Raw genomic sequence first — 22,175 nt, 5'->3', positions numbered from 1 at the left:
CTGTAATGTGCTTTAACGACGGCGGCCACTAGAGGTCGTGATTTTACTAACTGTAATGTGCTTTAATGACGGCGGCCACTAGAGGTCGGGATTTTACTAACTGTAATGTGCTTTAACGACGGCGGCCACTAGAGGTCGTAATTTTACTAACTGTAATGTGGTTTAACGACGGCGTCCACTAGAGGTCGTGATTTCACTAACTGTAATGTGGTTTAACGACGGCGGCCGCTAGAGGTCGTGATTTTACTGATTGTAATGTGCTTTAACGACGGCGGCCACTAGAGGTCGTGATTTTACTAATTGAAATGTGGTTTAACGACGGCGTCCACTAGAGGTCGTGATTTTACTAATTGTAATGTGCTTTAACGACGGCGGCCACTGGAGGTCGTGATTTTACTAATTGTAATGTGCTTTAACGACGGCGGCCACTAGAGGTCGTGATTTTACTAATTGTAATGTGCTTTAACGACGGCGGCCACTAGAGGTCGCGATTTTACTAACTGTTATGTGCTTTAACGACGGCGGCCACTAGAGGTCGTGATTTTACTAACTGTAATGTGCTTTAACGACGGCGGCCACTAGAGGTCGTGATTTTACTAATTGTAATGTGGTTTAACGACGGCGTCCACTAGAGGTCGTGATTTTACTAACTGTAATGTGGTTTAACGACGGCGGCCGCTAGAGGTCGTGATTTTACTAATTGTAATGTGCTTTAACGACGGCGGCCACTAGAGGTCGTGATTTTACTAACTGTAATGTGGTTTAACGACGGCGTCCACTAGAGGTCGTGATTTTACTTATTGTAAAGTGGTTTAATGAGAGTATACACTAGTGATTTACTATTTGTTTTTACGCTTTAAATGTTGATCCTTAGTAGATCCCTACATTTACACTCTGTTTATATTAATATCATATTAACTGCTATCCGAGGTCTTGCTTCTAGATTGTATTTACATTTGTGTTGTTGTCGGTATTCTGTTTCAGCTCTCCCCTCTGGGTCTTGGTCTTTGTGGGAGACATCGACGCCGGTTTCCTCAGTACCTCTGGATCTACTATCCGGACCGTTCCCTGCTGAAGACTCGACGTCGGCATATGGGCTATCCGCACCTCCACAGCCACCGTCGCCGACACCATCAGCACCGCCAGCAACCACAGACAAGCCGCGGACATCGCCCCGGATACCAAAACAAAAAGAAAGAAATACTTTTCGTTTTCAGCATTAGTCAATGTTTGAACTGTTTCTGCATTGTAGGCTAAATAATCAAAACACGTTAGTAGCTACAATATTATTTCGGGTTTAAACATTTTAGAAGTTATTTAACATCTTATGAAGAACTTTTTCATTCTTGAAATATTTCTTCAAGATAAAACAGTAGAAAGAAAACACTTTTTAGTCTTCACTAATAGTTCAAACGACACAGCTACCCAACTCATGCACCATTTTTTCAAAATGCTTTTAAACAGATAATTTGAACTTGTTTGAGAAATACTTTTAGTTTTCAGAATAGAACAAAAGAAAGAAATACTTTTAGTTTTCAGAAAATAAGGTTGAGTGAACAATGATGAAACAAAAAAGAAAGAAATACTTTAGTTTTCAGCATTAGTTCAAATGACACAGCTATTCAACTCACATGAGTTTCTGTTGAATCAGTCTATTTAATTTTACACCCTGTGTGAGTTTGAAACGATGCATTTTTAGAGTCTGTGATAACCAGTTAATTTGCTGCGGAGACGCGAGTTCTTTCCTGGACGGTTGAATCTTCAAAAGAGACAGTCTGAAGGCGGACCTCATTGTCTTCAGACAACATTGTTTAGGCTGTAGGAAATACACTTCTGTACCTTCCACGTGTTCGTTTTCTCGTGAGAATGACAACCAAAAACACCCCAACTTAAAATCCAAAAGAATTTACACCCTGACAGAGGCGTCTAATTACCCTAACAGAGCTCTGGGCCCGCAACTACACCTGGCTTTGCCTCAGCTCCGATGGTGTAGAGTGACAAAGACTATCTCAGGCCCTGACCCCTTTTATTACACATTTCAGTTCATTTTGGAGTTGCAGTCTCCACTGATTGATCCTGGTCTTCTTACAGTTCAGGTCGTCATGGGTCAAATTCCAGATCTTGTGCCGTCTCCACCACATCTAGAAACACCTTTAGAATATTTATACATCTGTCTTTAATTGGCGACAATGGCAGAGCGGATGACCCAAGCCATTCTTTTTTTGGCATCCTGCTTCTGTCACCATGTCCGTTCTCCATCTGATTATTTGTTTTACGTCGCCGCGGTTCATACCTCTGAGCTACCTAGCAGACATTGATCCTGGTCTTCTTATGGTCCAGGTCGTCATGGGTCAAATTCCAGATCTTGTGCTGTCTCCACCACATCTGGAAACACCTTTAGAATATTTATACATCTGTCTTTAATTGGCGACAATGGCAGAGTGGGTGACCCGATCCAAATCAACAAAGACGTCACCTAGGACCTACCCACACGGACGGAGTATTTAGGTGACCCGATTCAGACCACATTTTACATCAGTTCCGGGGTAACCTTCGCTGCTGACCAGACCTTCCAGAACTTCATCCTCCTTTCCAAAAGGACTCCAGACTACCCATGGATGCCTCTTCCTCTGCACGTCGTAGGTGAATATTTATCTGTCTATCTATCCATCTATCTATATCTATACAGTATACATATAAGTATATACATATATGTGTATCTATGTATTTACATTTACATATATAAGTATAATAAAAACGTTACGTACCATGTTTATCACGTACCATGTCTCTTTTCATTGACAGACGTCGTCACTCATCTGTGTGACGTTTATTTAACGCAGAGTGATACTGGTAAAAATATTGAATTCTTTTATAATTCGTTGTTAATATCTCTATTATGTGTTACAACAGCCGCACTTCTATTTTTCAGATATTATCGCCTCCGCGAATAACTTCCCGGAGACGCTGATCGGCGCTGAGGAGCTTGAGCGGTTAATGCGTGTAACTTTTGAAGACGGAGATGCCCGTGCGGATCTGTCGGCTGTGACTCCGAGAGCGAGTCTTCAAGACAGCGGCACCGAGGCTCAGAACACGCCGTGTATTATAATAATCGACAGCGAGGACGAGTTCGTCCGGGGCCGAGTACAGGAAATCGAGCGAAGGGGAGTAACCAACGCTCTCTGAGCCGTAAGCGACGGTATAATTCGGCACGGAAGACAGGACCGGCGCGAGTCATTGGTGAGAAGGAGACAGCGATTCTAATCATAATTACGATAACTAGTGTAGGAAATAGTTCGATGTCTTCGCCGTTAACTCTTCCTACCAATTGTGTCCGTTGTTCCAGGTGGTTGTCAATAAAGAAACTTCAACATACCAATAATCAGTCTGGTTTATTCTCAGCGTAGCAAACAATCAGCCAAGGCAAAATACAGATCGATCCGGGCTCTTCTCTGGGTAGAGTCTGCAGCACAACGAGAGTCGTGACTTACAGGTCAGACACCAGTAGAAGCACACATCGAGATGACCACTTCTCCTTCTTATACTATTCAAGGTGTTGTCTTCAGTAACTTTCCACTTGGGTGTTGGCGGTTTCGAGGTGGCGGTTGCTGTTCTCCTTTTTGGTCTAGTCAGTGGGTCATCCTGAGTGCAGATGTCTGTCTTTCCATCGATTGGTCAACTTCTGCAAATCTGTAAATAATTCTGCACATGCTGCAAATGTTTGATTAAGACATACTTACGTTGCAGAGACACATGCACCATGTGTCCCCTGTACTTCATTAGTATCACACAATATAATCAATCTATTCCCTTTATTCCCTCTCTTGGCCTCTGTAAACAGAGGCCACATAATCAATTCTCCCAGTGATTTCAACACATTTTCGAAGTCCCTCACCATACACCAAGGCAGGGTTAAAAAACCATTCAGCGTGATATGGAAAAACCTTCTCCCCAGGGCATGATGTTCACAATCTTCAACCCGTAAGTCACTTTAGCAACTTCCTCACAGGCCTTCTTCCAATGCAACATCATCTCCTGGAGGGTCCGGTTCCGGGTCGAGGGGTACGAGTGCATATTGTCCCCTTCGTCCTCCGGCTTGGTCAATCATGACTGAAACCAACTTGGTGAGAATGGTTTTAAAACACGGGATACAACAGCAGGCAATGACAATCACTACACACAGGAAGATTCCAATCGTAGTCACAATGGATTGTACGACTCCTTTCCATGATCCAAATTTATCCAACCAACTAGTCCATACACTGGTGTCTACCCCGGAGTGTTCCTTCATCTTTTTAGTTAGCGCCCGTAGCCCATCAATGGCCCTAGTTAATCTTCCTCCTGGTGCCGTATTGTTTGGGATCAGGGTGCAACACCACCCTTGGAAATGCGCACATACCCCTCCTTTTTCAGCCAGGAGCATGTCTAATGCCACACGATTTTGGAAGGCCATCATAGAGGTGGCCTTGAGCTGTTCATGTACGGCTTCAAATCCTTCCACAGTCCAATTCCCTAACCGCTGAATGTTGTAGTGCACATAATTAATGCGGTCCAAATTTTTGTTAGGAGTTACCCAGATAAAGATACTCTCAAACCCTGTCTTAATCTGGTCGGCCATTTTATACTTATCTGGCACTCCTCGCGGAATTCCTATTGCATCGATGTAGGTTTCATCATTTTCCCTTAGCCATACAGGTTTGTGCTGGGCACTTCTTTTCCTGCGCTCTGCGGATCCTAGAACCACCTTTTGGAGATCGGTGTTCGTCAAAATATCTTCCTCTCCTACGGGGATAACTGTGGTGGGAAGCAAGAGAGTGATAGGTGCACACATTCCTGACGCATTATTTGGCAACCTATCATATAGCCTATCTCCTCCACACCACAGCCAAACGTCAGCCCTTGAGAGTGGTTTAAATTTAATTGGGGTTGGTATAATGCGTAGACACCAGTCAGTTAATATCTGTCCCACCTTTTGACCGTTCCCAGTCATGTTCAGACAAGTAAAGTTCTGTTGAGGTACTGAACTGTCAAATATAGGTTTTCCCTTTGTTGTGGGTGTCACTGGGAAGATGTCACTCAAGAAAGTACAATTCTGTTGGTAAATAGTTGAATTCAAAAACATGTCTAGTACACAGTTTGGGGCGATGGGTGCTGGTACTATCTTCAGCACTATCCGTGCTTGTAGACAAACCACACAGTCAGAGTTAGAATCATTGGCTGCCCTCTCTGCCATTAAGAGCCAATTATTAGTGGAGGCGGTTATGCCAGTGGTTACTAAGAACCAATCATCCACTGTGTGGACTAGGTCCACTTTTACTTTACTTTTCTTTGTATAGGGGCTGAGTATAGGAAGAGATTCCTGTGTCATAGTCTGGTTTTCACACATTATGATTGGAAAGTAAGGGTCTGGCCCATGAGACCATGCCCATACTACAAAAGGCCAACAGGTCGTATTAAGAATAGATACCTGTTTCTCTGGTGGAGCCATGGTCTGATTTCCCATAATGAAAGTAAATATGAGATTTTCCTGATCCTTCTTCACGGTTACTTTGTCATTGTAATATTTAGCTTCTTCGCTTTGTCCTGGAGACCAATATGCGCCATCTTGTGTTGTAATCAGAGAATTCCAACTAAGATCCAGTATATGTGCCGTTAAATACCACCAATACTGAGGATAGTTTCCTCCTGTGACCGGGTAAGTTTGTTTGAAGCCTTTCAGAGCTGTTATGGGTACTCTCACTTGTGCCGTACTGTTCCGGGGTACAGTGACACGTATTGAGTTGTAATAAGTCCAGTTAGCAATCCATGGTATGTGTGGAGGTGGGGTTGGTGTAGTTTCCAGTGTCTGTCTTTTGGGTCTGATCTGTGTGAGTTGAGTGGTAATGGTCCTAACTGTGGAGTTATACAGATCCGTTTGTGGAGTGTGTGTGGGTTTATTCGGAGTCGGTGTAGGTGCGTTAACACTATCTAACCATGCATGTGTACATATTATAGCAACAGGTATGGAAATCAAAAATAAACAAAAAAGAAGTATACATATCCTTCTCCCTCTCTTCGACTTGATCCACGTCCGTGGAACAAGACGATTGAAGCCGTAGTCCTCCAAGCCCGTCATGGCTCGTGAGGGCGGATCATCGAGAAGTGGAACCATTTCGTCCCTTTACCGTCCAGCCGGACGGCAGTGTGTGTGCGTGCAGTGACGCGAAATGGACCGGACCACCGTGGTTCGTGCCACCGGCGGGAGAAGCGCTTCAAGTAGACGTGCGTCCACTCAGGTAGGTCAGCAGGTGGAGGGGTGGGACGACCAGAAGCGTCCTTGACCTGTGCACAATAAGCGGCAGACAAAGCATGCACCAGTTTCCAATACTGGAGAAGCGAGCGTGGGTTAGAGGGGCAAATTTTTGCAAGTTTTTCCTTTAGAGTGCGGTTCATTCTCTCCACAGAGCCCTGTGAAGAAGGATGGTAAACACAACCAAAGCTGTGGGAGAGACCCAAGGTCTGTTCTACCAATCTCAGGTGTTTGTTGCTGAAGTGTGTGCCATTGTCAGACCTGATCCTAGCTGGAAACCCATGGGTCGGAATATAGTGGTTGATGAGCGCTTTGACCACTGACACAGCATCTTCCTTGACGCACGGATACGCCTCAGGCCATCCTGAAAAAGAGTCTACAAAAACGAGGAGGTAGCGCTTACCTCTCACAGGTGTGAGCATGTCCGTGTAATCAATGACAATTTCCTCCCCAGGCCAGGTTGGGGTTGGGAAGGCCCCCGGCGTCGGGCGAAGAGTTGGTCGGACATTAAAGTCCTGACAAGTGGAACACTGTGAAACAAAAGTAGAACACATATCTCGAAGGTGGGGATGCCACCACATAGTGAGTCGAGACATCATGGCTGAGGAGCCAACATGTGCAGGGGAATGTGCTTCTGTTAAAACAGCGGTCATTATGTCCCCTGGAAGTACAGGAGTTCCTTGTGGGCCCACCCAGAGATTATCTGAGGTGCGGCGGGCCCCTCCTGCAAGCCACACAGACTTCTGTTCTGGCGAGGCTGCGTGCTGCATGTGACTCAGTTGAGACATATCAGGCCATGGCAAGAGACCAGGAGGCGGGTTAGCCGTGGTCGGGATACTCACCATGATGGCAGAATGGGGGTGATACCCAGCCGCCTCTTTGGCTGCAAGATCAGCAGCTGCATTGCCCTGGGCCATGCGCGAGCCAGACTTGCAGTGACCAGGGATTTTGACGATTGCCAGTTGTGATGGAAGCGTGAGAGCGTAGTTTAAACGCTCCATTAGCGGTTTGTGAGCGATTACAGTGCCCTTGGCCGTCAGCCAGCCGTTCCGCTTCCAGCAAGCGAGATCAAGGAGCGCGGCTGAAACGGCATAGGCTGAATCAGAGTAAACAGTGACGGGTTGATCTGGGAATGCCTCCAGTGCCAATACGATGGCAAGGACCTCAGCCGCTTGCGCTGAAGGTCGGTCACGCAAAACTTGTGTGGTGTATACATCAAACGCGGTCCCTCTGTCCCGTATCACAGCAGCCGCTGCGAATAATTCTCCAGAAGCACCCCTGAAGCAACATCCGTCAGTGTAGAGGTGTATGCCTGTTTTCAGTGGAGTGGTATGTGTGTCTGGGCGGGGTCGGAGATCCTTACCCACCGCCACAGAGCAGTTGTGTGGATCCAGCTGCATTGTTTCTGCCATGTTGATGCCCTCGTGCACATACTGGAGATTCGGAGCTGTTAAAACCTTTAGGAGGCGATTCTGGCGCAATGAGGACATCGTGAAAGATTGTGAGGAGACATAAGCTGTCACTGAATGGTCCGTTGTGATGGTCAAAGGGTGACTCATGACTAAGTGTGCAGTCTTCTGGATGACTTTCGCCAGTCCTGCTGCAAAACGTGTACACAGGGGCTGGCGAGCCTCAATGGAGTCAAGCGGAACACTACAGTACATCAGTACACGGCGTTGGCCCTGTATAGTCTGGAAAAGGACAGCATTAGCTGTAGTTTGAGACATACTCACGTCCAGCTTAAATGGTTGAGAGTAGTCAGGTGTTGCTAGTGCAGCAGCAGTGGCCAGGTCCCTGACCAAAGCGGTGTACAGCGCGTCTTCTTCCGGGGTCCAAGTTGATGACGCCGAAAGGTTGGAGAGCCCCACTGCCTTAGCCAAGGCTCGTAGGGGGGTGGTCCGGTCTGTAAAACAGGGAATGTAATTACGACTGTAACCACACAAACCCAGAAACTGCAGCATTTCGCGAACTGTTTCAGGTCGCTTGTGCTGAAGAATGGTGAGACGGTGTTCGGATGACATAGACAAACCCTGGGCGGACACCAATCGTCCCAGGAATGTGACCGGCTTTCGGCAACACTGTAGTTTCTGTCGAGAAACTTTGAAGCCCAGCTCGGCCAGCCGGCGGAGTACCAACTCAGTGGTCTGTAGACATGCTTCTGAGCTGGGGGCGGAGACAAGGAGATCATCCACATACATCATTAATGAACATGACTGAGGAAGAACTAAATCAGACAAAAGAGCTTTAAGAGCTTGGTTAAATATCCCTGGAGAATTTTTAAATCCTTGAGGGAGGCGGGTGTATTGCAAATTAACACCCTTATAGCGAAATGCAAAATATTTTCTACTTTCAGGATGTAGAGGAATGCAGAAAAAAGCATTAGCTAGGTCGATAGCCGAAAACCACTGGCAATGCGGGGAGATGGAAGCTAACATACTGTGTGGGTCAGGAACGGGAAGCACAGGTGTGGTGGTGACGTCATTAACGGCTCGGAGATCATGGGCCATACGGTAGGACTTACCGTCTGCCTTCAGGACCGGCCTTAGGGGAGTACACCAGTCAGAGTCCGAAAGCTCGAGGACTCCCGAGTGCCACAGTCCTGTCAAGGTATTTTCCATACCTTCATCTGCGTCGGGGGTCCATCTGTACTGGTGTCGACGCACATGTGAATCGGGGACCACCTTGATCTGTACAGCAGCCGTGGATGTACAATGTCCCACGTCAAAAGGACCGGCGGACCACAAGGATTGTGGCAATGAGGTGAGCATGGAGGCAGCTTCCTCGTGGTCCGTATGTTCCCGTCCGTGTTGCCTGTCAATAAAAACATGTTCCAATATAGATGAGTTTGAAGTGATTTCAAGGTCTATTTTATACAACTCAGTGTGTGGGGAAAACCAAACGGTAGGTAGTTGTGTGAGTTGCCAGTCGGTCACGGTCGACGCCCGTTTCATCATGGGTCCCAATTCTTTGGCAGCATGTCCTGGAGACAGGGCAAGAGAAATGTGTGGCGCGGCTGACGCCGCCATTTGATACCAGATCTGTTGGTCAGGAGTCAGATCGCAGGTCCCTGCGACCCCTTCTGGACCAACAATAATAGAGGATGAAGATAGTTTCCACTGATTTCCCTCAATTCCTCTGAATTTCTCTGCGTACGCTATCTCAGTTCCATCTCGATCGTACAACAGAGTACAGTGAAGGGGGTCAGGCGGGGGTAGGTAGGGTCGGAGGGAGAGGATCCACGGACGCCAGAGCTGGAACGCCGAAAACAGACCTGGCTCGTCAAAGGATTCAGGATGTAACAAAGCCCAATAGATGTCGGCCATCTGGTCGACAACTGGAAGTTCGGACATTAAGAAATGTCCTGGCGTTGACACAGAGTCACAGCACGTCATGGTGTGCCCATTTTGGAAACGAACCTCAATTCCCAACGGTGAACAGAGAATGGTCGCTTGAGTCTTTATGAGGAGGTCCCTCCCAAGAAGGTTAACGGGAGTCTGAGGAGAGTGTGTAAAAACATGATTAAAAGTCTGTCCTGCCAGTTGGACAGGGAGCGGAACAGTTTGGTACAGGTGCTGAGGTTTGCCAGAGAAGCCAACGAAAGTTCGAGAGTGGGTGGTCAGTAGATCAGATGACAGCTCGCAGTTTATTGATGAGCTTGTCGCCCCGGTGTCGATGAGACCCATGGCTTCCACTCCATTCACCAGAAACGGGACCATGGCACCTGAGTCTTCCGATGGTCCTTGGCTCCCCAGACATCCCTAATATTGTCCTTGGTCGTATCCTCCCCATGGTGGTGTGGGAGGAGGAGGATATGGTCCTGGGCCGCCATGTGGTGGACCTCGGGGTGGACCACGCCCATCAGCGACACCCCGACCCCTTCCTCTGTATGCCTGCTGCTGAGGCATATAATTGTCGGGGCAGTCACGTGCCCAGTGTCCTGGGTCCCCACAGATGAAACATCCCTGAGCCGGGCGCGGAGGTCCGCCCCGTCGCCCCAGTCCACGACCGCGGCCCCTCCCACCTCGCCCACCATGACCCCACTGACCTTGATCCACAAATGGTGCCATCAGCGCTGGGGCTAATTTAGAGACCAGGGCTGGTAAAAGGGGCATCTGAGTTTGGGGCGGGTGATGTTGTGCCCCCATTCACAGGGCGTTGAGCAGAAGCATCTCCGCCTCCGGTGGGTTGGGTGTATTTGGGGTTGGCTTCTTGTCCTTTGTCTCTTTTTTCGCCTCCCCCGCGGCTCGTTGAGCCTCAGCCAGCTGTAATTTAAGCAAACGAGTTTTTAATGACTCGACTTCATCCTCATCCTCACCTTTGCGGTCATTGTATAGTTTCAAATGATGAAGCAGGTGTCGACGAAACCGTGCAGAGTCAGAGGTCATAAGGTCAGGATCATTTTGTAAGACTGACTGAGTCTCTTTCGGAAGCCCCTTCATGACAGCCGTCCTGAACATTACTTGGGCTGCCATATCAGCATCTGGGGCTCGTCCTGTGGCATCTATCCATGAGGTCAAACAATCCCCGTAGTATGTATCTGGGTCCCCTGATTTGTACGGGAAAACAGTGGGTGCTGCCTGCACCGGGGGCGGGTGAAGGTCCCTAATTGCCCTAAAATAGGCCCTGTGGTGCGTCCGAAAAGGAGTAGCATTCGGGATCAACGGGGTCATAGCCCTGGTTTCTACCATGGTGCATTCCAATGGAGAGGCTGTTACTGCCAGGACAGCCCTGGCATCCCCCATGGCCAATTCCATTCCTTTAAACAATGTAAGAAATGTGGTGATCCACCTGTCTCCACCGCTATTTAAACGGGGCATTTTTGAAGCGGCTGCTTGCACATCTCCTAAGGGGAGGGGAACATACCCCACTGCTTGATCCCCGATCGGTATCAGGGGATACATATGGTCTTTGAGATGATCAGCTTCCTCTACATCCTTCACCTGTTTTTTAGGATATTGTAACGGAGGTCGATACAGGGCTTCCTGTGGATCCTGGTAGGGGTTTGAATATGCTTCTGTATCCTGCCATTGTTTGATGACATGATATGATGGAACGTGTGGTGTACTAGTACGCAGTATGCTGCCCTCAGGGTGCTCCAGGGCTTTTATTTCTCTGTCCACTGATTTCAGCATTGAGCTCAATTTTTCAACAGTGGATGTTGTCGGCGGCACGTATTCGGTCACGGGTGTGTGTGACCTGTGTGATTTCCGGGGAGGTTTTTCCCGTGGGGTTCTTACCGCAACCCTCCTGGACCTCAACCCATACTCCCTTTTTTGGTCGCGTCCTCCTGTGGCTCCTTGCTCTGACTCCTCTTCTTCCTCTTCGTCGTCTCCTTCCATCTCCTCTGAGGGTGGTGGTTCCACAGAGGAGGATTGGGACTGGGTCATGTCTCTTTCCAACTTTCGTTGGGTTGAAGCTATGAAATCCTCGGTCAACTGAGACATCGGAGGGTCCACTCCAGGAATGTGGCAGAGGACTCGTCCCGTCACGTTGACGACTGGTGCCTGTATTTGTGGCTGATAATCATTATAAGGCGGCGGTGCACTTACCGATGATAGACTTGGATAGAGACATCCTGTCTCTTCTGGAGCGCCTTGCTTCTCTTTTTGGAATAGCGGATCCGCTTCTCGAACTTTGGCCAGCGCTGCCGCTGCCACCGTCAGGCGGTGAGCCTGCAGCTGGCGTTCCTCCAACTCTTGTAACTTATCCCTTGCCTTCTTTCTCTCCATCCATCCTCCCTTCTCTGACCTCTCAGTCTCTTCCTTTATCTGGTTTTTTGTCTGATTTTCCTTTTTAGCCAATTTCTCACACAGCTTGGTGAAGGTCCTCACCTTTCTCATATTCAGATCTTTCCACACTTTTTGCAACTTTTTCTTCGCTTTCTCTCTGTTCTTTTTCTCAATCCCACTTACAATCTGTCCTTCTAGTTTCACATACATCTCCTGCATTTTCTCTCCTTCATCATCTGAACGATCGTCCCTCTCTCCTCCTGTGTCGGACTCCCTTTTTCCTGCTGTCGCCATTTCCTCGGGACAACCACACAAAATTTTAGGCAAACTTGTCCTGACTTATTCTGTTTTTAGGTTCCAAACCTCTGGCCAAACAGCGCAAACCAGGTACGTTATTTGAGGGCTCCGATCTCCCCCTGGACAACGTCACTCAAAACCAAGCAGGTCAACTACACGTCTGTAGTATCGTCAGCCACGACAGGAAACACACACCAGACTCCCAGAGTCTCAGGTTCCAAACCTGTAACACGCACTTAGACTCCCAGAGTCTCAGGTTCCAAACCTGTTTTCCAAGTTTTACTCTGAACACTCAGTGAGGACGTCCACTCATAACACCAACACACCCTTATAATTTAGATTTGTCAATGCAGATTTGGTAGAAACCCTGGTTCTGCTTACCGTTTTCCGGGTTCCCGTGGGGTGTGTCCGCCTTATGTCGGACTCCTTTCTGTCTTCTTCTCAAGTCGCTTGTTCGTTTTCAGCATCCGACAACCTTTTTCCCTGGATCACGTCGGAAGGTCACCAAGAAAACTGTAGGAAATAGTTCGATGTCTTCGCCGTTAACTCTTCCTACCAATTGTGTCCGTTGTTCCAGGTGGTTGTCAATAAAGAAACTTCAACATACCAATAATCAGTCTGGTTTATTCTCAGCGTAGCAAACAATCAGCCAAGGCAAAATACAGATCGATCCGGGCTCTTCTCTGGGTAGAGTCTGCAGCACAACGAGAGTCGTGACTTACAGGTCCGACACCAGTAGAAGCACACATCGAGATGACCACTTCTCCTTCTTATACTATTCAAGGTGTTGTCTTCAGTAACTTTCCACTTGGGTGTTGGCGGTTGCTGTTCTCCTTTTTGGTCTAGTCAGTGGGTCATCCTGAGTGCAGACGTCTGTCTTTCCATCGATTGGTCAACTTCTGCAAATCTGTAAATAATTCTGCACATGCTGCAAATGTTTGATTAAGACATACTTACGTTGCAGAGACACATGCACCATGTGTCCCCTGTACTTCATTAGTATCACACAATATAATCAATCTATTCCCTTTACTAGGTAAAGAATAGCGGTATTTATTAAGTGTATATACATGCGTATGTGTGTGTGTGCGTGTGTGTGTGTGTGTGTGTGTGTGTGTGTGTGTGTGTGTGCATGAAAAGATCACCCGGAACCCGGAAATCAGACACGACCGGGAAGTCATCCGGACCCTGTGGATGCTGATCATTCATTGAACGGGTCGCTCCAACTGTTCAACGGTGAGAGCAAAACATTCAGTTCAATAAAAAAAAAGTATTTTAACCACAGTCTGTCGATGTATTTTATATTTAACTACCTATGTTTTTTGTTTTATTCAACGCCTGTGCGTATGAAAACAGACGATCAGTCAGAGGTCGAAGGAGTAGGGCACCCGCTCGTTGATTCTCGTTGAACTCACCAGACGCCTCAGCTGATAGGAGGTGGGAAAAAACATTTTGGAGTGATAGTTTACGTTTCACTGCTGTATTTATTTATTTATTTTTTCACATGAAAACAGATACAAAGACAACGAGCACGCCACACCTTCTACCTGTCGCTTCAACACCAACACCAACACCAACGTTTGGTAAGATACGAATCTCAATTTTTTTCAACACATCTCGACCGTTCAGTATCAGTTGAATGGTTGTATGTTCGCTATTGTGTGTGTGTGTGTGTGTGTGTGCGCGCGTACGTGCGTACGTGCGTGCGTGCGTGCGTGTGTGTGTGTGTGCGTGTGTGTGTGTTTTATCTGTAATGCGGTTTGTCTATGTTCCGGCTATGTGCTTTTAGACGGTGTCATTTTACTATTGAAGGTGTTTGAGTAACTGTTGCTGCTAAGCGTCATTGTGATTTTACTACTATGCTTTAACGACGACGGACACTAGAGGTCGCGATTACTATTTCACACTGTGCCTTAACGACGGCGACCACTAGAGGTCGGGATTACTATTTTACACTATGCTTTAACGACGGCGGCCACTAGAGGTTGTGGTTTTACTAACTGTAATGTGCTTTAACGACGGCGGCCACTAGAGGTCGTGATTTTACTAATTGTAATGTGCTTTAACGACGGCGGCCACTAGAGGTCGCGTTTTTTCTAATTGTAATGTGCTTTAACGACCGCGGCCACTAGAGGTCGCGATTTTACTAATTGTAATGTGCTTTAACGACGGCGGCCACTAGAGGTCGCGATTTTACTAACTGTTATGTGCTTTAACGACGGCGGCCACTAGAGGTCGTGATTTTACTAACTGTAATGTGCTTTAACGAAGGTGGCCACTAGAGGTCGTGATTTCACTAATTGTAATGTGGTTTAACGACGGCGTCCACTAGAGGTCGTGATTTTACTAACTGTAATGTGGTTTAACGACGGCGTCCACTAGAGGTCGTGATTTTACTTATTGTAAAGTGGTTTAATCCCTACATTTACACTCTGTTTATATTAATATCATATTAAGTGCTATCCGAGGTCTTGCTTCAAGATTGTATTTACATTTGTGTTGTTGTCGGTATTCTGTTTCAGCTCTCCCCTCTGGGTCTTGGCCTTTGTGGAAGACATCGACGCCGGTTTCCTCAGTACCTCTGGATCTACTATCCGGACCGTTCCCTGCTGAAGACTCGACGTCGGCATCTGGGCTATCCGCACCTCCACAGCCACCGTCGCCGACACCATCAGCACCGCCAGCAACCACAGACAAGCCGCGGACATCGCCCCGGATACCAAAACAAAAAGAAAGAAATACTTGTGTGTGTGTGTGTGCATGAAAAGATCACCCGGAACCCGGAAATCAGACACGACCGGGAACTCATCCGGACCCTGTGGATGCTGATCATTCATTGAACGGGTCGCTCCAACTGTTCAACGGTGAGAGCAAAACATTCAGTTCAATAAAAAAAAAGTATTTTAACCACAGTCTGTCGATGTATTTTATATTTAACTACCTATGTTTTTTGTTTTATTCAACGCCTGTGCGTATGAAAACAGACGATCAGTCAGAGGTCGAAGGAGTAGGGCACCCGCTCGTTGATTCTTTAACTCACCAGACGCCTCAGCTGATAGGAGGTGGGAAAAAACATTTTGGAGTGATAGTTTACGTTTCACTGCTGTATTTATTTATTTATTTTTTCACATGAAAACAGATACAAAGACAACGAGCACGCCACACCTTCTACCTGTCGCTTCAACACCAACACCAACACCAACGTTTGGTAAGATACGAATCTCAATTTTTTTCAACACATCTCGACCGTTCAGTATCAGTTGAATGGTTGTATGTTCGCTATTGTGTGTGTGTGTGTGTGTGTGCGCGTACGTGCGTACGTGCGTGCGTGCGTGTGTGTGTGTGTGTGTGCGTGTGTTTTATCTGTAATGCGGTTTGTCTATGTTCCGGCTATGTGCTTTTAGACGGTGTCATTTTACTATTGAAGGTGTTTGAGTAACTGTTGCTGCTAAGCGTCATTGTGATTTTACTACTATGCTTTAACGACGACGGACACTAGAGGTCGCGATTACTATTTCACACTGTGCCTTAACGACGGCGACCACTAGAGGTCGGGATTACTATTTTACACTATGCTTTAACGACGGCGGCCACTAGAGGTTGTGATTTTACTAACTTTAATGTGCTTTAACGACGGCGGCCACTAGAGGTCGTGATTTTACTAATTGTAATGTGCTTTAACGACGGCGGCCGCTAGAGGTCGTGATTTTACTAACTGTAATGTGCTTTAACGACAGCGGCCGCTAGAGGTCGTGATTTTACTAACTGTAATGTGCTTTAACGACGGCGGCCGCTAGAGGTCGTGATTTTACTAACTGTAATGTGCTTTAACGACGCCGGCCGCTAGAGGTCGTGATTTTACTAACTGCAATGTGCTTTAACGACGGCGGCCGCTAGAGGTCGTGATTTTACTAATTGTAATGTGCTTTAACGACGGCGGCCACTAGAGGTCGTGATTTTACTAACTGTAATGTGCTTTAACGACGGCGGCCACTAGAGGTCGTGATTTTACTAACTGTAATGTGCTTTAATGACGGCGGCCACTAGAGGTCGTGATTTTACTAATTGTAATGTGCTTTAACGACAGCGGCCGCTAGAGGTGGTGATTTTACTAACTGTAATGTGCTTTAACGACGGCGGCCGCTAGAGGTCGTGATTTTACTAACTGTAATGTGCTTTAACGACGGCGGCCACTAGAGGTCGGAATTTTACTAATTGTAATGTGCTTTAACTACGGCGGCCACTAGAGGTCGTGATTTTACTAACTGTTATGTGGTTTAACGACGGCGGCCGCTAGAGGTCGTGATTTTATTAATTGTAATGTGGTTTAATGACAGTATACACTAGTGATTTACTATTTATTTTTACGTTTTAAATGTTGATCCTTAGTAGATCCCTACATTTACACTCTGTTTATATTAATATCATATTAACTGCTATCCGAGGTCTTGCGTCTAGATTGTATTTACATTTGTATTGTTGTCGGTATTCTGTTTCAGCTCTCCCCTCTGGGTCTTGGCCTTTGTGGGAGACATCGACGCCGGTTTCCTCAGTACCTCTGGATCTACTATCCGGACCGTTCCCTGCTGAAGACTCGACGTCGGCATCTGGGCTATCCGCACCTCCACAGCCACCGTCGCCGACACCATCAGCACAGCCAGCAACCACAGACAAGCCGCGGACATCGCCCCGGATACCAAAACAAAAAGAAAGAAATACTTGTGTGTGTGTGTGTGTGTGTGTGCATGAAAAGATCACCCGGAACCCGGAAATCAGACACGACCGGGAAGTCATCCGGACCCTGTGGATGCTGATCATTCATTGAACGGGTCGCTCCAACTGTTCAACGGTGAGAGCAAAACATTCAGTTCAATAAAAAAAAAGTATTTTAACCACAGTCTGTCGATGTATTTTATATTTAACTACCTATGTTTTTTGTTTTATTCAACGCCTGTGCGTATGAAAACAGACGATCAGTCAGAGGTCGAAGGAGTAGGGCACCCGCTCGTTGATTCTTTAACTCAACAGACGCCTCAGCTGATAGGAGGTGGGAAAAAACATTTTGGAGTGATAGTTTATGTTTCACTGCTGTATTTATTTATTTATTTTTTCACATGAAAACAGATACAAAGACAACGAGCACGCCACACCTTCTACCTGTCGCTTCAACACCAACATCAACACCAACGTTTGGTAAGATACGAATCTCAATTTTTTTCAACACATCTCTACCGTTCAGTATCAGTTGAATGGTTGTATGTTCGCTATTGTGTGTGTGTGTGTGTGTGTGTGCGCGTGTGTGTGTGTGTGTGCGTGTGTGTGTGTTTTATCTGTAATGCGGTTTGTCTATGTTCCGGCTATGTGCTTTTAGACGGTGTCATTTTACTATTGAAGGTGTTTGAGTAACTGTTGCTGCTAAGCGTCATTGTGATTTTACTACTATGCTTTAACGACGACGGACACTAGAGGTCGCGATTACTATTTCACACTGTGCCTTAACGACGGCGACCACTAGAGGTCGGGATTACTATTTTACACTATGCTTTTACGACGGCGGCCACTAGAAGACGTGATTTTACTAACTGTAATGTGCTTTAACGACGGCGGCCACTAGAGGTCGTTATTTTACTAACTGTAATGTGCTTTAACGAGGGCGGCCACTAGAGGTCGTGATTTTACTAATTGTAATGTGCTTTAACGATGGCGGCCGCTAGAGGTCGTGATTTTACTAACTGTTATGTGGTTTAACGACGGCGGCCGCTAGAGGTCGTGATTTTACTAATTGTAATGTGCTTTAACGACGGCGGCCACTAGAGGTCGTGATTTTACTAATTGTAATGTGGTTTAATGACAGTATACACTAGTGATTTACTATTTATTTTTACGTTTTAAATGTTGATCCTTAGTAGATCCCTACATTTACACTCTGTTTATATTAATATCATATTAACTGCTATCCGAGGTCTTGCTTCTAGATTGTATTTACATTTGTATTGTTGTCGGTATTCTGTTTCAGCTCTCCCCTCTGGGTCTTGGCCTTTGTGGGAGACATCGACGCCGGTTTCCTCAGTACCTCTGGATCTACTATCCGGACCGTTCCCTGCTGAAGACTCGACGTCGGCATCTGGGCTATCCGCACCTCCACAGCCACCGTCGCCGACACCATCAGCACAGCCAGCAACCACAGACAAGCCGCGGACATCGCCCCGGATACCAAAACAAAAAGAAAGAAATACTTGTGTGTGTGTGTGTGTGCATGAAAAGATCACCCGGAACCCGGAAATCAGACACGACCGGGAACTCATCCGGACCCTGTGGATGCTGATCATTCATTGAACGGGTCGCTCCAACTGTTCAACGGTGAGAGCAAAACATTCAGTTCAATAAAAAAAAAGTATTTTAACCACAGTCTGTCGATGTATTTTATATTTAACTACCTATGTTTTTTGTTTTATTCAACGCCTGTGCGTATGAAAACAGACGATCAGTCAGAGGTCGAAGGAGTAGGGCCCCCGCTCGTTGATTCTTTAACTCACCAGACGCCTCAGCTGATAGGAGGTGGGAAAAAACATTTTGGAGTGATAGTTTACGTTTCACTGCTGTATTTATTTATTTATTTTTTCACATGAAAACAGATACAAAGACAACGAGCACGCCACACCTTCTACCTGTCGCTTCAACACCAACACCAACACCAACGTTTGGTAAGATACGAATCTCAATTTTTTTCAACACATCTCGACCGTTCAGTATCAGTTGAATGGTTGTATGTTCGCTATTGTGTGTGTGTGTGTGTGTGTGTGCGCGTACGTGCGTGCGTGCGTGCGTGTGTGTGTGTGCGTGTGTGTGTGTGTTTTATCTGTAATGCGGTTTGTCTATGTTCCGGCTATGTGCTTTTAGACGGTGTCATTTTACTATTGAAGGTGTTTGAGTAACTGTTGCTGCTAAGCGTCATTGTGATTTTACTACTATGCTTTAACGACGACGGACACTAGAGGTCGCGATTACTATTTCACACTGTGCCTTAACGACGGCGACCACTAGAGGTCGGGATTACTATTTTACACTATGCTTTAACGACGGCGGCCACTAGAGGTTGTGATTTTACTAACTTTAATGTGCTTTAACGACGGCGGCCGCTAGAGGTCGCGATTTTACTAACTGTTATGTGCTTTAACGACGGCGGCCACTAGAGGTCGTGATTTTACTAATTGTAATGTGCTTTAACGACGGCGGCCACTAGAGGTCGTGATTTTACTAACTGTAATGTGCTTTAACGACGTCGGCCACTAGAGGTCGTGATTTTACTAATTGTAATGTGGTTTAACGACGGCGTCCACTAGAGGTCGTGATTTTACTAACTGTAATGTGGTTTAACGACGGCGGCCGCTAGAGGTCGTGATTTTACTAACTGTAATGTGGTTTAACGACGTCGTCCACTAGAGGTCGTGATTTTACTTATTGTAAAGTGGTTTGATGAGAGTATACACTAGTGATTTACTATTTGTTTTTACGCTTTAAATGTTGATCCTTAGTTGATCCCTACATTTACACTCTGTTTATATTAATATCATATTAACTGCTATCCGAGGTCTTGCTTCTAGATTGTATTTACATTTGTATTGTTGTCGGTATTCTGTTTCAGCTCTCCCCTCTGGGTCTTGGCCTTTGTGGGAGACATCGACGCCGGTTTCCTCAGTACCTCTGGATCTACTATCCGGACCGTTCCCTGCTGAAGACTCGACGTCGGCATCTGGGCTATCCGCACCTCCACAGCCACCGTCGCCGACACCATCAGCACAGCCAGCAACCACAGACAAGCCGCGGACATCGCCCCGGATACCAAAACAAAAAGAAAGAAATACTTGTGTGTGTGTGTGTGTGTGTGTGCATGAAAAGATCACCCGGAACCCGGAAATCAGACACGACCGGGAACTCATCCGGACCCTGTGGATGCTGATCATTCATTGAACGGGTCGCTCCAACTCTTCAACGGTGAGAGCAAAACATTCAGTTCAATGAAAAAAAAGTATTTTAACCACAGTCTGTCGATGTATTTTATATTTAACTACCTATGTTTTTTGTTTTATTCAACGCCTGTGCGTATGAAAACAGACGATCAGTCAGAGGTCGAAGGAGTAGGGCACCCACTCGTTGATTCTTTAACTCACCAGACGCCTCAGCTGATAGGGGGTGGGAAAAAACATTTTGGAGTGATAGTTTACGTTTCACTGCTGTATTTATTTATTTATTTTTTCACATGAAAACAGATACAAAGACAACGAGCACGCCACACCTTCTACCTGTCGCTTCAACACCAACACCAACGTTTGGTAAGATACGAATCTCAATTTTTTTCAACACATCTCTACCGGTCAGTATCAGTTGAATGGTTGTATGTTCGCTATTGTGTGTGTGTGTGTGTGTGCGCGTACGTGCGTACGTGCGTGCGTGCGTGCGTGTGTGTGTGTGTGCGTGTGTGTGTGTTTTATCTGTAATGCGGTTTGTCTATGTTCCGGCTATGTGCTTTTAGACGGTGTCATTTTACTATTGAAGGTGTTTGAGTAACTGTTGCTGCTAAGCGTCATTGTGATTTTACTACTATGCTTTAACGACGACGGACACTAGAGGTCGCGATTACTATTTCACACTGTGCCTTAACGACGGCGACCACTAGAGGTCGGGATTACTATTTTACACTATGCTTTAACGACGGCGGCCACTAGAGGTCGTGATTTTACTAACTGTAATGTGCTTTAACGACGGCGGCCACTAGAGGTCGTGATTTTACTAACTGTAATGTGCTTTAATGACGGCGGCCACTAGAGGACGTGTTTTTACTAACTGTAATGTGCTTTAACGACGGCGGCCACTAGAGGTCGTGATTTTACTAACTGTAATGTGGTTTAACGACGGCGTCCACTAGAGGTCGTGATTTCACTAACTGTAATGTGGTTTAACGACGGCGGCCGCTAGAGGTCGTGATTTTACTAATTGTAATGTGGTTTAACGACGGCGTCCACTAGAGGTCGTGATTTTACTAACTGTAATGTGGTTTAACGACGGCGGCCACTAGAGGTCGTGATTTTACTAATTGTAATGTGCTTTAACGACGGCGGCCACTAGAGGTCGTGGTTTTACTAACTGTAATGTGGTTTAACGACGGCGTCCACTAGAGGTCGTGATTTTACTAATTGTAATGTGCTTTAACGACGGCGGCCACTAGAGGTCGTGATTTTACTAACTGTAATGTGCTTTAACGACGGCGTCCACTAGAGGTCGTGATTTTACTAACTGTAATGTGGTTAAACGACGGCGTCCACTAGAGGTCGTGATTTTACTAATTGTAATGTGCTTTAATGACAGTATACACTAGTGATTTACTATTTATTTTTACGTTTTAAATGTTGATCCTTAGTAGATCCCTACATTTACACTCTGTTTATATTAATATCATATTAACTGCTATCCGAGGTCTTGCTTCTAGATTGTATTTACATTTGTATTGTTGTCGGTATTCTGTTTCAGCTCTCCCCTCTGGGTTTTGGCCTTTGTGGGAGACATCGACGCCGGTTTCCTCAGTACCTCTGGATCTACTATCCGGACCGTTCCCTGCTGAAGACTCGACGTCGGCATCTGGGCTATCCGCACCTCCACAGCCACCGTCGCCGACACCATCAGCACAGCCAGCAACCACAGACAAGCCGCAGACATCGCCCCGGATACCAAAACAAAAAGAAAGAAATACTTGTGTGTGTGTGTGTGTGTGTGCATGAAAAGATCACCCGGAACCCGGAAATCAGACACGACCGGGAACTCATCCGGACCCTGTGGATGCTGATCATTCATTGAACAGGTCG

At 46.4% G+C, this 22,175-nt stretch overlaps 2 protein-coding genes across 2 annotated transcripts; both read right to left on the bottom strand.

The window, feature by feature from the left end:
• Positions 1-4,003: 4,003 nt before the first annotated feature.
• On the bottom strand, positions 4,004-5,590 carry LOC128755014 (uncharacterized). Its single transcript, XM_053858142.1, has 2 exons — positions 5,468-5,590; positions 4,004-4,960 (listed from the first exon to the last, which is right to left on the bottom strand). The coding sequence occupies exons 1-2, from the start codon at positions 5,501-5,503 to the stop codon at positions 4,004-4,006; spliced, it is 993 nt and encodes a 330-aa protein (XP_053714117.1). The 5' UTR covers positions 5,504-5,590.
• Positions 5,591-6,058: 468 nt separating this feature from the next.
• On the bottom strand, positions 6,059-10,322 carry LOC128755047 (uncharacterized). The gene is made up of 7 exons (XM_053858244.1): positions 10,011-10,322; positions 8,811-8,830; positions 8,319-8,452; positions 8,023-8,192; positions 7,653-7,761; positions 7,132-7,370; positions 6,059-7,053 (listed from the first exon to the last, which is right to left on the bottom strand). Exons 1-7 carry the CDS (start codon positions 10,320-10,322, stop codon positions 6,112-6,114), a joined length of 1,926 nt encoding a protein of 641 aa, XP_053714219.1. The 3' UTR covers positions 6,059-6,111.
• Between the last annotated feature and the right edge of the window lie 11,853 nt (positions 10,323-22,175).

This window comes from Synchiropus splendidus, chromosome 2 (genome assembly GCF_027744825.2).
Source record: "Synchiropus splendidus isolate RoL2022-P1 chromosome 2, RoL_Sspl_1.0, whole genome shotgun sequence".
In the NCBI taxonomy this organism is placed as follows: Eukaryota; Metazoa; Chordata; class Actinopteri; order Syngnathiformes; family Callionymidae; genus Synchiropus; species Synchiropus splendidus.
The sequence above is the reverse complement of the archived record's forward strand: the minus strand, read 5'-3'. Positions and strand labels throughout refer to the sequence as shown.